The 17105-nt window shown below is 37.5% G+C and overlaps 1 protein-coding gene across 12 annotated transcripts in view; it reads right to left on the bottom strand.

Annotated features, from left to right (window-relative positions):
- The window catches only part of NAV3 (neuron navigator 3), a 937562-nt gene that overhangs the window by 213979 nt on the left and 706478 nt on the right, over positions 1–17105 (bottom strand). For all 12 annotated transcript variants that reach the window (XR_007517283.1, XM_049883940.1, XM_049883939.1 and 9 more), the window contains one exon: positions 12728–13754. Coding sequence is in view for 11 of the 12 variants with exons in the window: in XM_049883940.1 (XP_049739897.1) it covers positions 12728–13754 (1027 nt within the window). In the remaining variant the exon portion in view is untranslated. The remainder of the gene's footprint in view (positions 1–12727; positions 13755–17105) is intronic.

Genomic DNA, 17105 nt, shown 5'->3' with positions numbered 1-17105 from the left:
TCCAAATTCACCTGGGGCTAAACACTTTTTTAGGGGAACCAATCTGAAATGGAATTTTACCCTTTCCTCTCTGCCCCAATTACTATGTAAGTAATAAACGTTATGAAAACACCACTGGGTGTTTTCATAAATTATTTGCTGACAGCTACAGCACTGAATGAACTTACTTTTGTTTTTCACGCCCAGCAAGGGGTTTTATTTTATGTTAATGAGGTCATACCAGAGTAGGGTGGGTCCTAACCCTAATTCTTTCTGGGTGGTTTCTTATAAAAAAAGAGCAGAATAGGCACAGACACACACACACGGGAAGATGTCATGTGAAGACGGGGCAGATGCCAACTACAAGCCCAGGAACACCAAAGATTGCTGGCACCTACTAGAGATTGAAAGAGACAGGGAAAGATCTTCTAGACTTGATGCCTCTCAAAATTATGAAACAATAAATTTCTGCTCTATAAAGTATTTTGGTATGGCAGCCCTAGGTAATTAAGACATCATCATGCACAGAACTGAACTTAAAATCTTTTCTCAATAAACCTGCTCCTTTTCCACTGTGTCTCTGGGAGAAACCCTTACAGGGGTGATTATGCTTGCATGCTCTGGTCCTTGTCTGCCTCTCCAGCATCATCTTGTACAGGTCTCCCCTCCACTCTCTCTACTGTAGCCACAAAGTCTTCCCCCCACTTTCGGTCTCTGCACTTGATGTTCTCTTTGCCGATAATTTGTTTTCCTCCCGACTTCATTCAAGTGACTCTTTCTTAAAGAATCCTCTCTAATTTCACTGATTAGGTGAAGTCACCAAGTGCTTATAGCCCCCATACCTTCCTTTATAGCACTTAACGCTTCTGTAATTTGACATTTGTGCAATTATTTGATTAGTGTTTATCTCTTAAACTAGACTCTATTCTTCATGTTTAAGCTTGCCATTGTCCCCCAACACCCAGTTGCATGTTTAGCATATAGGCTACACTCAACAAATATTTGATAAAAGAATGAATAAATCATAGTATTACTGATAGTCAAACAGAATTATTGGTGAGAAGATCATATAGAAAGAAACAACAGTAATTACATTGAATATGGATGTAAAACTTGGCTCTATCATTAAAGTTATTAATTCATGTGACCTCAGGCAAGTTATGTAATCTCTGTGAATCTCAGTTTGCTCATTAACTAAAACAAACAAAAATGTGTGCCTTGCAAGATAATTATGAACTCAAATGTGATTATTACTAGAACACTGAAAAGGCATTCTCTTGAGGCATAAGGACTTCTAGTCAATATTAAAACACAGAGAATATATATGACTTTCTGTGAAGCCCATTTCTCTTTTTCCCACTGGACCCAGGCTCTCCCATATCCTCTGTCTACCGACCACCCCATCCCAATGTATTTCTTAAGTTCACTACAGCCTGTTCTTCCACTTGTGCTTGTTTCTCCTGGGCCACTGTACCACTCTGACCTCTTCTTTTGCTTCCTCTCTCCAAACCAAGGGTAATATATCCTCTGATGTTTTCTAAGGATTCATATTTGAGAAACAAGTTTAAATGGAAAGTATATAGTGAGATCAGGGTCCGTAGGGAAGGCTGACCGGCTGCATGCCAAGAAGTCTCACAGAGGCTGGGCGTCTTGGTGAACTGGCTATGCACCAGGGTTAGGTTACGGTCCTGCAGCCTCACTATCCATGGACTCATCTTTTAGAAGCTGAGTCACATTAAGTAGTTCACTGAGACTGCTGTTGAAAGCTGAATGCCAACTGGTTCTTAGTAGAACAAGACTATCGACAGTTACAGGAGCCAGAATGTCTGTGGCAATGTGTTAGTCATATAGATTCATGGCATCTCCCAGCAGAAAAATCTATACAAGACAAAGGAATACTCAGAATGTGCTTTGGAAGTATACTCAAAATAAACAGTATTCTTAAAAGTATACAGAATCAACAAAATTCTTAAAAGTCTTCTTCAGGAGATAGCTATGACAACGTTTGTCAATTTTTTTTTTTTTCCCCACTGCTGTCAAGTCGATTCTGACTCACAGCAGCCCTATGGAGTTTTCAAGTCTGTAAATCTTTATGGAAGCAGACTGCCACATCTTTCTCCTACCAACCTTTTGGTTAGCAGTTAACTGCTTTAACCACTGTGCCACCAGGGCTCCTTTATCAATAGATGAGTTCAATAGTCAATTCCATTGGCTAAGCCCCCACCATCACTTCCATTTGAGATACTTTAATAAAAATGTATTTATATTCTGACAGCTCATTCTTACCTTGGAAGCCTTTATTTTGCATAATTTTTAATGTGGTATTACATGTTTCTGGCTTATTCACTCTCTACTGGCTTTTTAGTTTAAGTCACAAGGGACAATTTAGTTAACCTTATTTTCAAGTTCTCCGGTATATGACCCATGATATTTTCTGTATGAATTACCTGCTTTAGCAATGATCATAAAATGGATGGATTGATCAAGAAAAGGAACACAGAGAAGTTAAACTTCAAAGCATTGTAAAAGGAGTCAGAGCTCCTTGGATAATAACTGATTCCAAAGTTAGGGAAGGGAAAGTACAAGATAAGCCTGGAACACCTTGTGCCAGAAAGAAAAGAGTGATGGAGAATATTAAAAGGACACAGAAACCAGCTTCAAGAGACTCCAGTGGCCAAATCTGGAAAGCATAAAAATAAATACTGACAGCAGTGATTATAACTCATTGAATAAAATAGAAAACCAAAACCAGTTGTCATCTGGTCAATTCCAGCTCATGGCAATTCCATGTCTGATGTGTATCAGAGTAGAACTGTGCTCCATAGAGTTTTCAATGGCTGATTTTTCAGAAGTAGATTGCCAGCCCTTTCTTCTAAGGCAGCTCTGGGTGGGCTTGAACCTCCAACCTTTTAGTTAGCAGCTGAGCACATTAATCATTGGCACCACCCAGAGACTCCCCAGTAGTATGCACAATATAAATTAATAAATAGATAAATAATGAGAAGAGAAACCTCTTTCTTAAAGTAGAATACCAATTAGTAAATCAGAAGGAAAGATACGATTAGAAAGTCATCATTTGTCAGCCATCAGGGTTAAAAATTCAGGCAAGAAAACCTCAATGGATGCTGAAACTTGTATGTGAAAGTAGACTGAAGAATGGCATCTTTACAGTCCCAAATATCTTCCCATAAAATGCATATTAAATACAAATGGTGGCAAAGTAAATTTAGAGTGGATATCATCTTAAGCAAATGATCAAATTTAACACCATCATAAATGGAAAATACTGACTTTCTATTACAACCAGGATGCAATGAGAAGAACAGAGTGTCATTTTTGCGATATTCCACACCAAAAAAAAAAAAAAAGGATAATATGGGTATAATTATGAGGAAACATCAGACAAACCTAAATCAAGAAACATTATATAAGATGTCTGGTCTTCAAAATGCTAATGTCATGAAAGTTAAGGAAAGACTGGATAAGTGTTCTAGACTGGGAAAATTAGAAAGACGTAAAACTGCGTGCAACGTGTCATCCTGGATTACTCAAAGTGATAATTTGGGGACAACTGGTGAGAATTTGGGGGCAACTGGTGAAACATCAGGAGCCCTGGTAGTGCAGTAGTTAAGAGCTCAGCTGCTAACCAAAAGCTTGGCAGTTCGAATGCACCAGCTGCTCCTTGGAAACCCTATGGGGTGGCTCTACTCTGCCCTATAGTGTCGTTATGAGTTGGAATCAACTCAGTGGTTTTTGTTTTGGTTTGGTGAACATGAACAAGGTCTTTGGTTGCTTCAGGTGAAGGATATTTGGGACTCCTCGGTATCCCTCTTGGAAATTTTCTGTAAGTTTAAAATTATTTCCAGTTTTCTAAAAATAAAATATGAAAAAAAGAAACAGCAATGGTGTGACTAAGTAATCTGACAGCAAACCCTGTATATTGAGGATAGAAAATGTAGTTGATAAAACCTCTGTGCTGAGGGAATGTCTGCTCATAGCAGTATTCTACACAACAGTTTCTGCTATGTGAGACAATTTAAACTGCTACACAATGCCCAGATACATATCAAACCTAGTGAAAGACTACCTTGCAAGGCACGAATTCCATAAGCTTTAATTTGTGCTGATGATCAATTATGTGCAGTTGACATAAAGCCACAATTGCAATATAATCTCTAATAGTAGCTGGAGGGCTTACAAAAGCTTTATCTGCATGATGGTTAGAAACACTTCATTTCAATCTGTCGACTCACAGTTCCTCCTACACAATCTGCTGGTTCAACAAACAAACCAAACTTAAAACCATGTGAGTAAGTATTTTCAAAACTAATACGTTGTATTCTTTGCCTTTCTGAATATCATATATTCAAGTGTCGATTTTCCAAACAACTCCCTAGGTAAATCTGAAATTTCACAGAAACCTAGTACAGTACAATAAAAATGTCTTCTGAGGGTCAGTGATGCTGTTGTATAAGATATACCACACTACATAAAAAGAAAGAAAATCATTAAATTAACTCTTATTTGACCTAATTTTATATATCAAGTGTCTCAGTTACCTAGTGCTGCAGTAACAGAAATAACCACATGCAGGTGGCTTTAAAGAACAGAAATTTATTTTCTCAATGTTCTGAAGCCTGAAAGTCCAAATCAAGGTCTCAGTCTTGTTGACTCCTGTGAGCCTCTCTCCTTATTCTGGTGTCTGCCAGCAATCCTTGGTATTCCTTTGCTTGTAGACGTGTCCTGTGTCCTAAGATGTCCTTTGTCCTCCCCCTGTGTGTCACTTTGCCCATTTGCCCTTTTTTTGTAACTCAGAAGTGATAAGGTTTAGGATCTAACCTAATCTGGTATACCTTCATTAACATAACAAAAGAAACCCTCTATTTCGAAACAGGGTCACATTACAAGTACCAAAACAAACCCATTGCCGTCTAGTCCATTCCAACTCATAACGACCCTATAGGACAGAGGAGAGCTGCCCCATAGAGTTTCCAAGGAGCGCCTGGTGGATTCGAACCACCAACATTTTGGTTAGCAGCTGTAGCACTTAACCACCATGCCACCAGGGTTTCCGTTACAAGTATAGTGATAAGGATCTCAACATACATTTGGGGAGAGGGGGCAATTCAATTCACAACATCAAGTGTGTATAGAAGCCCCCCACTTATATTTTAATTAATGGAGTTAAGAAGCATGGTCATTTTATCCTCTTTTTAACAGTGTCTTGCCTTCTCTAAGATTTTTTGTTTTTGTTTTTGTTTTTGAATTGCTCACACTCTTGATTCTTCTTCCTTTTGCCTCTAGGTGTTTGCTTTCTGGCCAAAGCATTCTTGGAATTTAATGAAATTGGTCACAAAATAAGGAAATGAATGTAGGCCTCAAAATAGCAGTTAGTCAATTTTGTTATCAGCTATTTTAAAATTTTCTATAGACCACTCTCTTCTCATTACTTAACCAACTACTTTACCATTTTACTTAACATATCCTTGCAAGGGTGTGGAATAGAGCTCCAGAGTGATTAATAGGAAAGCAATGGAAAGAAAATGACACATGAGAAAGGAAAGGCAATGAAGACCTCACACATATCTCATGGTCCCAGAGAACTAAAGTAGTGATTATTTTTACTCCAGGCAAGGAAAAACAAGTTCTAAAAATACAGCATAAAGAGTAGACACCAAGAAAATGAAAGGGAACCTTTGCTTTTTCTTTTCCATTTTCTTTTGCTTTTTCTTCTTCCTCCTTACCTCCCTCCCTCCCTTCCTTCTATAATCTGACCCTATAAATCCTTTAACTAGCCCATGACAGAGTTGGCCTGCCCGCATGCACAGAATGGCCAGCTGTGATCACTAATTGACCTCAATAGAGGATGCGGCAACAGGTAGAGTGAATCAGAAAGAAAATCATCACAGGGACCTTATTTCCAAAGCAAGAGGTCCTACGAGAACCAGGTCATTTCCTGTTTCCTGGCTGCCTTCTAGAATTTTCCCTCCCCAGTATATATGCACGGCCGCCATCTTGTTGCCCAAATCACATATAAGCCTTGCTTCCCCGTAGCTCTGGGACTCCAATCTGAGGAACTTTCTCGCAGCTCCTTGCTCTATGCATTGCAATAAGGTTACCTTTTCTTTCTTAAAGAGTGGTGTCCAGATCATTGGAAAGTCTGAGCATGCCAGACAAAGACCTACCTTCCTGGGTTTGGTAACACTTTCTTCTTTCCTTCCTCACTCCCTTCCTTTTTTTTTTTTTAACTTTTTTAAACTATGCTGTCCTTTCTTTTCCTTTATTGTTGTTGTTGTTGCTGTCAAGTTGCTTTCAACTTACAAAAAAAGAAAACCAAACCCATTGCTATAGAATCAACATTGACTGATAGCAAATATGTAGGACAGACTAAAACTTCCCCATCGGGTTTCCAAGGGTATGATCTTTACAGGAATAGACTGCCACATCTTTCTCTCCTGAAGCAGCTGGTGGGTTCAAACCTCCAACCTTTTTGTTAGCAGCCAAGTGCTTTAACCACTGCACCACCAGGACTCTTTAAAGACGAAACCCATTGCTGGTGAGTCAATTCCGACTCACAGTAACCCTGTAGGATAGAGTAGAATTGTCCTATAGGGTTTGGTAGGCCTCCATCTTTAAGAGAGCAGGTAGTCAAGTCTTTCCTCCTTGAGAAGCCACTGGGTCAGATCGAAAAGTTGGCCTTTCAGTTAGCAGGCTATTGCTCCTATAATTGAGACGTCTAATTCAAGTCTTAGGAAAGATACCTATGATAGTAAATTTCTCCTACATCTAGTCATTGAACCTAGTTTACCCCCTAATGACCTCTCCCACAACCAACCCATTTTACACATTGAAGACATAGTAATATTCCTGATAATGCTCCCCTCTCTCACACACACACAGTTCAAGTTCCTGACATTCAAGGTTTTTTGCTACAATCTGGCTCCAATCAATTTTAAATACTTTATTTTTGCACTACCCTGTTCATAAGAAAACAAAAATCCTTATAACTGGACCAATAAGCAACATTAAGATAAATGGAGAAAATGACATTCTCAAGGATTTCATTTTACTTGAATTCACAATCAATGCCCATGGAAGCAGCAGTCAAGAAATTGAGCAAATCTGCTGCAAAAGACCGATTTAAAGTGTTAAAAAGAAAAGACATCACCTTGAGGGCTAAGGTGCGCCTGACCCAAGCTAAGGTGCGCCTGCCCCAAGCTAAGGTATTTTCGATTGCCTCGTATGCATGTGAAAGCTGGACAATGAATAAGGAAGACTGAAGAGGAATTGATGCCTTTAAATTATAGTATTGGTGAAGAATACTGAATATACCATGGACTGCCAGAAGAATGAACAAATCTGTGTTGGAAGAAGTACAGCCGAAATACTCCTTAGAAGCGAGGGTAGTGAAATTTCATCTCATATACTTTGGATATATATCATCAGGAGGGACTAATTCCTGGAGAAAAACATCATGCTCGGTAAAGTAGAGGGTCATCAAAAAAAGAGATGAATTGACACAGTAGCTGCAACAATGGGCTCAAATATATCAATGATTGTGAGGATGGTGCAGGACCAGGCAGTGTTTCTGTTGTTCATGGGGTTACTTTGAGTCGGAACCAACTCAAAGGTGCCTAACAACAGCAACAACCCTCATTAGTACAATTTACTCTCAAGGAAAATTGACCTACTTGCTGGCAACCCTACATATCTTACTTAAGTCATTTATATGGTAAGTAAGCTTTACATTTTCCTAATTCCAAATTCCACCTATCTTTCAGAATGCAGCTCATATGCGGCCTTCCCCATCCCAACAACTAGAAGTAATCTCTGACCTTTTTGAAGCCTCACTGGACCAAATCAGTCTCATTTCTAGGAAACTTTGCACTTCCTGCCTAACTATGTAGTTATTTTTGAGTCAGCTTCTTGCCTACTACATTATGGACAATGGGAAGAAAATGGCATATGGAATCACAAAATGGATCGGTGAGATGTTTCACTCTATTCTTGATTCTTCATGCACAATAGACATTTGGTAATATTTACTGAAAGAAAAAAAAGTGAATGACTGTCCTAAAGAAAAGGCATGATTTCATTCCTTAAATATTTTAAGCTGTTACATTTCAGTTGAACTCTCCTACTTATAGGAAGTAAGTAGAACTTTTAAAAGTATGTTAGAACTTTAAAAAAAAAAGTTACATTTTTTGGCAGTTTTCCAATTTTTCTCTAGGAAAGTGAGTCTAACCTAGGATGATGGTGCTTCTGTCCGTAATATTTACTGGGTGTCTGCTGTAGGTTGGCTCTGTCCTTGGCAACTATGCTACTAACCCAAACCCAGTGCCGTCGAGTCGATTCCGACTCAACTACTACTAAATACCAATTCTGACTCACAGCGATCCTATAGGACAGAGTAGAGCTGCCTCTAGGGTTTCCAAGGAGCAGATGGTGGATTTGAACTGTTGACCTTTTGTTTATCAGCCAAACTCTTAACCACTGCTCCACCAGGGCTCCAAATATAAAAGACAAGACTCCATTCTCAAGGAGATTTCATTACAGCAGGAGGGGGCTGAAATCATATTTGTTAATAAGTAAAGAAAAAAAATCATAATAAGCATTATGAAGGAAATACAAGAAGATGATGGGATAAAATGTTGACATGGGGCATGGTAAATGTTCCTTTAGACTACATGGTTGGAAGAGGTAGCATTTAAGCAGCGATCATGATGCCAAGAAGGAGCCTTGCAGTGATCAGACGGGTGGTTTTTATGGGCAGAGGGGACATTTTACGACAAAAGCCCTAGTGCAGGATGACTTTGATTTGTAGAAAAACAGAGTTAGGGCTGGGACTCAGTTCACCAAAGGGAAAGTAGTATGAGTGTGGCTAGAGGGTCAGATTACATAGGGCTTTATAGGTCATGGTAATAAATGCACATTTTATTTTTTTAAGTGTAATGGAATCCAACAGATGGATTCATGAATTGGAATGATGGAAGGACATATATGATTTATGTCTTTAGATCAGAGCACCTGCTCTGTGAAGGATGCTATTGGAAAAGGTCAACAGCTGAAGCTAGAAGGCTCATCTGAAACTAGGTCAAAACTCATGGTGGTGCGGCTTGGTCCAGAGCAAGGAAATGAAAATGGAAAGATATGATCAATTCAGAGTATATGTTAGAAGAAAAGTCAATAGGACTAGCTGAAAATCAGATGTATGAGGGGGAGGTGGTTGAAAGGATATTGAAAGATATGAATTATTTCCATTTTTTCTCTTGGTCTCCCATTCCAATATCATGAACCCTTACATCTAGTCTCTGTATCAATTTTAGCTAACTAACATTTGCATAGGACTTCATAATTTACTAATTACTTTTTCCAACATGCTTGGATGAAAAAATTATAAAATGCTAAATTTGAATAATGGCACAGCAATCTGCCTTCCACCTGGAAAATTCCAGTTCATATTCCAATTCTCACCTTTTGATCTCACTTCCTCTGTAATGCATTCATTGACCTCCACTCCCATGTGAGACTTAGGAAAACTCTTCCTTCTACATCATTTCTGTATGTTGCATATGCTTACATAACAGAAATGACTTTCTATATTTCCTTATATTATCATCATTGTTCCCAATAGATTGAGCTTCTAGAATTTAGTGACTTAAAAAATCTTCGTATCCCTTACTATATAGTATTTGCAGAATGAGTGATGGGTGCATGAATGAAAAAGGTCTTTGGTGATTTCACTTTACTAACTTACGGCAATTGGTAATTCCACCACTTCCTAAACACCCCCAGTGGTCACCTTAACACTTTAATAGGCAGCTGATTCCAATTTCAGATAGATCTGAATGTTGTAAACTTCTTAAATCGAGTTAAAATCTTCCTTCTTACAATTTCCACCTTTTAATCTTTGTCCTATCCACTCACTAAATTAATAAACATAACAACAAATCCAAAACTACTTTTATCACATTATAGTGAATTATAGTTGAATTACAAAAACTTTATATATAATATTCTTGAACTGCATAGAAAGTTAGAATAGTATGAAATCCATTAACTTGCAGAAACAAACATTATATTTACCAGACTCTGAACATTCAATTTGCAAGAATTAATATTATGAATCATATATTAGAGTCCCAAAAGAAATAATTTCAGTTATTTATTTTCAAAAATAATTAGAGGATATCTAATTATTTTTAAATATAAGGGGCCCTGGTGGCATAATGGCTAAGCCCTCAGCTGCTAACCAAAAGGTTGGCCGTTTAAATCTACCCCAGAGGAGCCATGGGAGAAAGACTTGGCGATCTGCTCCCATAAAGATTGTAGCCTAGAAAACCCTATGGGGCAGTTTTACTTTGTCACTCATGGGCATTATGTGTTGAAATGGACTCAACAGCATCTAACAACAACATATACATATATAGTTAATTGCAATTAAGCATTTTCCATTATAAATAAGTTTTTATCAAGAATTTTGAACATCTATTGATATTTTCCAGCCAGATTTTTCCCAGCAACAAGACCACTTATTCATATACATGCCAACAGAACCAACAAGAATGGGAGGGTATATTGTAGATGATTAAAGGGAAAAAAATTGGAGTCAGACAGACTTGGGTTCAAAAGCAAACGCCTACTAGCTCTGTAATCTTAAGAAGTTACTACCACTCTGATTTGAAATCTCTGCTTCTTCATCTCCATAAAATGGGAAAGAACACTGCTTTTTCATGAGTTTGTGATAAAGTTTAAATAAGGAAATGTACATAAAACTCATAACAGAAACTTTCACTACATTAATAACAAATGATAAACCATTATAAGCCAGGAAATTATGAGTAATATTTTATCAAATGATAAACAATTCCAGAACAGTCTGTCAGGGATTTTTTGTGAAAGAGATTCCTGCATAAGTTTGGAGCAGTCAGAGTAAGATAGGGCATTACACATTGCTACTGAGTTGATTCCAACTCATAGCGACCCTATAGGACAGAGTAAAACTGCCCCACACGGTTTCCAAGGAGTAGCTGGTGGATTCGAACTGCTGACTTTTTGGATAGCAGCCAAGCTCTTTAGCCACTGCACCACCAGGGCATTAGGGATCATATAGTCCAAATTGCATGACTCTCTATGTAAACATCTTTCAATGACTGCTGAAAAGTCTTTTAAATTTAACTACTGTATTTTGAGGGGATTTATAAATCATTTAAAAATTATTAATTGATAAAGGAATTTTGCCTCCTATATAGAGTGTGATCTGAAATTTTATTAGATGGTTTTATTTATTTTCAACTACCTTATATTATTGACAATAATAATAATATTTATAAGCCATTTTTCTGAATCTGACTGTGCTAAAAACCTCATGTGGATTGCTTTATTTAATCTGTTAAATAAACCAATGAGGTAATTATTCTTCTCAACCACAGTTTACAGGATTATAAAACTGAAGCTTGAGAAAGTCATATAAAAAAAAAATATGCCCTTATTTATTTAACAAAGTGGTTTAATATGTGGCATATACTGTTTTAAGTCCTCTATAAATATTAACTCATTTAATTTTTAAAATACTCCAAGAGGTCGGCTCTATTTTTATCATCCCCATTTAAGCTTAGGAAATTAAGGCTCAGAGTCTTTAATACGTTCCCTAGGGTTACGCTCCTAGTCAGTGGCAGTTCAGAGTTTCCAATCCAGGCAACCTGGCTCTATGGGTCATCTTCTCAAGCACCATACATCGCTGCTTCTGAATAATGGTTAAGTAAGACAGAGTTTACAGCCCATGTTTTTGGCTTCTCAGCTACATTAGCTCACTTTAATAATCTTCTTAAAGAGGTCAAACAGAATAGTTAGAGAACTTGTCAAGGTCACACTGCTGGTATCTCATGGAGCAGAGACTTAAGCCCAGGCCAAGGACTCTAGAATCCATACTTTCAATCACTAAATTGTTCTGCTTCTTCTTTATAATAGTTAAAAGTTACATTTTCAAAAGAAAACTAAATTTACGTTTGCTGGATATTTTATTGCAAACAAACAAAGAGCCTGTTACTACATACAGAAAGAAGTCTGCTGAGTTGGCAGGTCTGTTATGTCTGCTTGTGATGTTTTCAAATGATTGATGTTTTTCCAGAATATATTTGTGCTGAGTATGACATATTTAAAACATCATGAATTTTTCTTATATTTTTGAAATGTGGATTATGATTTCGACATCTTAAATTCTGCTTTGTCAGATATAGACCCCAGAGTCAGAAAGAGCTGCAGATTTCCATCTGATCCAAGTACAAAGACTTTTAATGAATTTTTGCTTCTAAAGTCAGAATAAAACCAAACCCATTGCCTTCGAGTCGATTTTGACTCATAGCAACCCTATAGGACAGAGTAGAACTTCCCCAAAGGATTTCCAAAGAGCAACTGGTGAATTTGAACTGCCAACCTTTTGGTTAGCAGCCGAACAGTTAACCACTGTACCACCAGGGCAAGACTTAAATGACGTGTAGCAAGAGCTTAAATGTAACATTTTTATTTTGGTGAGGGAGAGAGAGATGGAGAGAGTAAGACTAGATTATAATGGAGGTCTTTTTCTAGACTAAAGCTCCATATTAATTTATAGGCTAATATCTTCAGAATAAAACACTGTTCCAAAATGACTATATAAAACATCACTCCAGCAACCTTTCATATTACACTGTGAGTATGCAGATCTACAAATGTGTTTCCAACTATGAACAAATAGAAGTCACCTTACCTATAAATGAATGGAGCCACTGTGGCAGTATTTGGATGACTATGTTGCTGCTGTTGAGGAAGCTGGACAGCACCATTTCCCGTGTTCTGTCCACTGCTTTGTGCCACTGGCATGGTACAAGAACCAGAGGGAGAAGCTTGGCCAGTTTCCCTTCCTTCCAAAGAAGTAGGGCAGCTGGATGTGCTCGCTTTCTCAGTGGTTATGGGCTTAGGTATGGACTGAGAAGGGCTTCCTTTGGTAGTCCTGAATTTTTCCGACTCTTTGCTTGCTGTGCTGCCAGATGAAACAGTTTGCTTTGCTGTTGGCACCTTTGAGCCTGGTTTTGGAATCCCACTAGAAGATGGGATTAAGCTTTCCTTCTTGGCTGTGGTCGTCTTGCTACCCTTTGGGATCAAGCTTGCAATCTTAGAAGTCTTTTTGGGAGCTGTCTCCATCACCTGATCCTTCTCTTCCTTGACTGGTTTTTCAGTGCAAACTTTATTTTTGTCCCTGTTCTTTTCCTCTTTTTCCTTTGGCTGTAGCAAAGACTTTTTATTGCTGAGATTTTTGCTTCCAGCTTTTGGAGGGGCCAATTTAGGTGATACTTTGGGGCTGCTATTTGTTGAGCCACCACTATTCAGACCACTGTTAAAACCTTCCATTTCACCAGATTCAGAAAAGGCATCCTCATCCTTCCCACCATCACTGGGACCTGAACTGGGAGAGTGTGGGGGGCGTAAAGCAGTCCGGGCATTGACGAGCTTGAATTTTTCAAGCATGGATTTCTGTCCCGAGGGAGCTGTTTTGACCCCTTCTGTGACAGGTGGCTTCAGTCTCTCTGAAGATGGTGTGGGCGAGGTGGCTGGGCTCGACTGCTTTACGGTCAGCATGGTGGAGGTGGCGCTGTGCTTGACATTCATGGACTTGCTGCGCCAGGGCTTGCTGGCACTAGGAGAAGGGATGGCGGAGGCAGGCAGCTGCCCAGCAGCGCTGGGAGGCTGCATGTTGCCATTTACACCTGAAGAGAGTTGAGGTCCTTTGGAGGAATCTGAACAGTATTAGAAAGCAAAGAAGAAAAAGAAAAAAAAGGAAAGGAAGATTAGTTCTGATGATTTATATTGTACATCAAGTATTTCCTAATTATAGAGGCTTGGAAGCATCTCTCCTCTAAACAATAAACAGACATGCTATATGGCATCCATTATTTTGGTGATGTGATTGATTTATGTACCATATATTAAAGATAAAGAATGCTTAAGAGGCACTGATAATTAGGGAAAAAAAAATTTTTTTTAACCCCTAAAATAACTCCTACTTAAATGGACTTTGCTAGCCACAAATACCTAAAGATGAAAAAAATGCTATTCTTCTCCTAAGCAATTCTTTCCGTTTTTTTCCCCAATTGCCACTGGAGCACATACCAGTAACTAGATATTCCATACTGCTTTGTAAAAAAATATGTTTTATAATGAATACTGAGAAATTGCCTCAAATCACAGGAAGTTTAGCTTATGGCTGGATTCCTGATTAAATATGGTTATGAGTCATGATTTACCTTTTTGTTAATTTTTTAAAGAATTATTTGTATAAAAGAATCATTAGAATTTATACTGTATCAAAAAATCTACCAAACACTTTATACACTTATACAAATTAATCCTTACAAATCATTATATAATAAATGTAGAATTAAAATATGTACTAAATTATATATAACATACAGTATATATAATTATTGTATAAATTAATTCTTATTATAAAAGCTGTATGAGGTATGTATTGTATTATCATTCCAATTTTACAGATAAAAAAAAATGAGGCAAAGAAAGGCTAAATAATTTGATCAAGGTCACATAGCCTGGATTTGAACTGATTTCAGAGCCTGCACTCTTAACTAGTACATCTACTGCTTCCTGTACTGATTTGAACAAACTTTAAATTTTAACACAAAATCAAGCTACTTACTAGAGTCAAAGAAAAATAAAATTGTTATATACCTACCTTACAATGCATTAGTGTTTGCTCAATTTCCATTCCAAAGTCACATTATAATATAAATCTTTATATGAATGTTCTAACACTGATTGATGCCTGATTACAAGTCTTACGTTTAAGCAGGAGTAAGTAAATCAAAGGATGGACTTTATAATATTTTATAGAATAAAAAAAGAACTAAACCTGGAGTTAAAAGACTTCAATTTGAATATTAACATTTGGGAACTGTGTAATTTTGGTCATTTAACCTAATCGACAATTTCTTCAACAATAAATGTCTTCTTCTTCCATTCTCTTTTTATTGGACGGAAGATGGTCATTAAGTAAGATAGTTAATATACTGTTCGCATACTTGGTATTGACAGATCGATGCAAGGCTATTTTTGATAAAATACCCAATGGAAATATTTTATAAAGAATATCTTTACTCATAAAATTTATAAATTGGAGCCCCTTAAATTTCATTAAATATTCATTAATGTAAAGCTATAAAACTTTTACAATCTTTTCTTGAAAAAAGTCAAAATGAATAACAATATATAATTAAACCAATTGGTAAGGAATACTAGTCTTACCCATTTTTCATAAGAGGAAATCAAGACCCAAAAAAAGGAAATAACAATGAAGTTAAGAGATAGGAAAAGAAGTTTAATTGTTAGTTCAATGTTGAGTGAGTTAAGCAAGTTTTACTTTTTTGAAAATAATTTTGCATACAGTAATATAGTGACCATGTAACATTCATATGAACTATAATGATACCGTAGACAAATGAATTTTACATGAAATGTTCTTATACAACTTGGTATGCTGATACTGACTTCTTGTTCTCACTACTCTCTAGAACTTCTCATTTCAATTGGCAAAAACTATATGTACTCTAAATTAAAGTGTAAATGTTGTCTGAAAATTTAAAATGCTTATATGGTACTATTTAAGTTTTATAGCACCTGATGATAAATTGATATTTTTTTTCTAGTAGCCATATAAAAAATTGTTTCCATGTACGGGATATCTGTAGAAATTTGTTAGGTTCATACACAAACACTATGGTGTCCTGAAAAACAATAGAGTATGGTCCAATTTAAGAAAAACTAACCCAGCAGGCTGCCAAACCTCCATTTGCTCAAACGCTTGTACTCTCTGTGAATGGATTTCTACCTTTACTTAGTATCTGGGTTCTAAGTATGAATAATTCCAAATTTAGTTCACACACAGATCCTCTTCAGGGAGTGTTAACGCTTCATCAGAATTTGAATGTTTCTCACAATTGACTACATACTGGTAGAAACGCCTACCGAATATTTCTCCTGACTCCTTTCTACTCTGGTCTCATCTCAGTGTTGACCTCACTTCCTCTGAAAAACAAAACAAAAAAGACTTTACCTGGAACCCTATGGCTGACCATCATAACACCAAGTCTGGATTAGGTGGCTTCTCTACATTTTTCCATAGCTCACTACTTCCTGTATTACCACCATTATCACTCTGCTGTAATTGCTTGGAAACCCTGGTGGTGTGCTGGTTAAGCGGTACGGCTGCTAACCAAAAAGGTCGGCAGTTTGAATCCACCAGGAACTCCTTGAAAACTCTATGGGGCAGTTGTACTCTGTCCTAAAGGGTCGCTGTGAGTCGGAATCGACTCGACGGCAACGGGTTTTGGTAATTGATTGTTTCCTTCACTACATTCCTTGAAGGCAAAGACTATGCCTGTATTATTTATAGTTTTATACTTAACATTTAATATAATATCTAACACTGAACAGACTGTTCACATCATATTCCCCATAATCCAGTGCCATCGCGTCGTTTCCAACTCATAGCGATAGAAGCTCTTAAAATTCATAATCTTACCTGGTCACCCAATGGCAGTACCCTTTTCACATAATGATGCCACCAGCAAAAATGTGTTAGGAACAAACAAGAAAGTACATAATGGTCTTGGTGATGGTGATGGACTAAGGAAATGAGTAGGCAGTGGCCTACAACTACTGAAAACATCTAGGTGGACAGCCCAGACCAATGTTTTGGGCTGTATATCACTTGCCTGAAAGTATATTTGCATGTGGTATGCAATTTCCATGCCTGGGACTCAGGGTCCCAACTAGTCAATCGTGACCCTTTGGCTGATCGCAGCACATGGTTTATCCTGTAAAGGAACTTTGATTTGGTTTGTACTTGAGCCTTACTACTGTATTTTCGATACCACAGAAGGAGGCCTGCATTGAAGTGCAAGGTTTTCCTGGGCTACAGTGACGTCATTCATGGGTTCAGAACGCCAGGTACAGAAGCAGTGTATGTTCTCTTCATGTCCCAAATATTCACCACGGAATTTTTCTAAATTTATACAGGTAAAATAAACAGATACATGGGAAATGCACCTTTCTCATAAAATATTTTTCATCAA

This window comes from Elephas maximus, chromosome 4 (genome assembly GCF_024166365.1).
Source record: "Elephas maximus indicus isolate mEleMax1 chromosome 4, mEleMax1 primary haplotype, whole genome shotgun sequence".
Lineage (NCBI taxonomy): Eukaryota > Metazoa > Chordata > Mammalia > Proboscidea > Elephantidae > Elephas > Elephas maximus.
The sequence above is the reverse complement of the archived record's forward strand: the minus strand, read 5'-3'. Positions and strand labels throughout refer to the sequence as shown.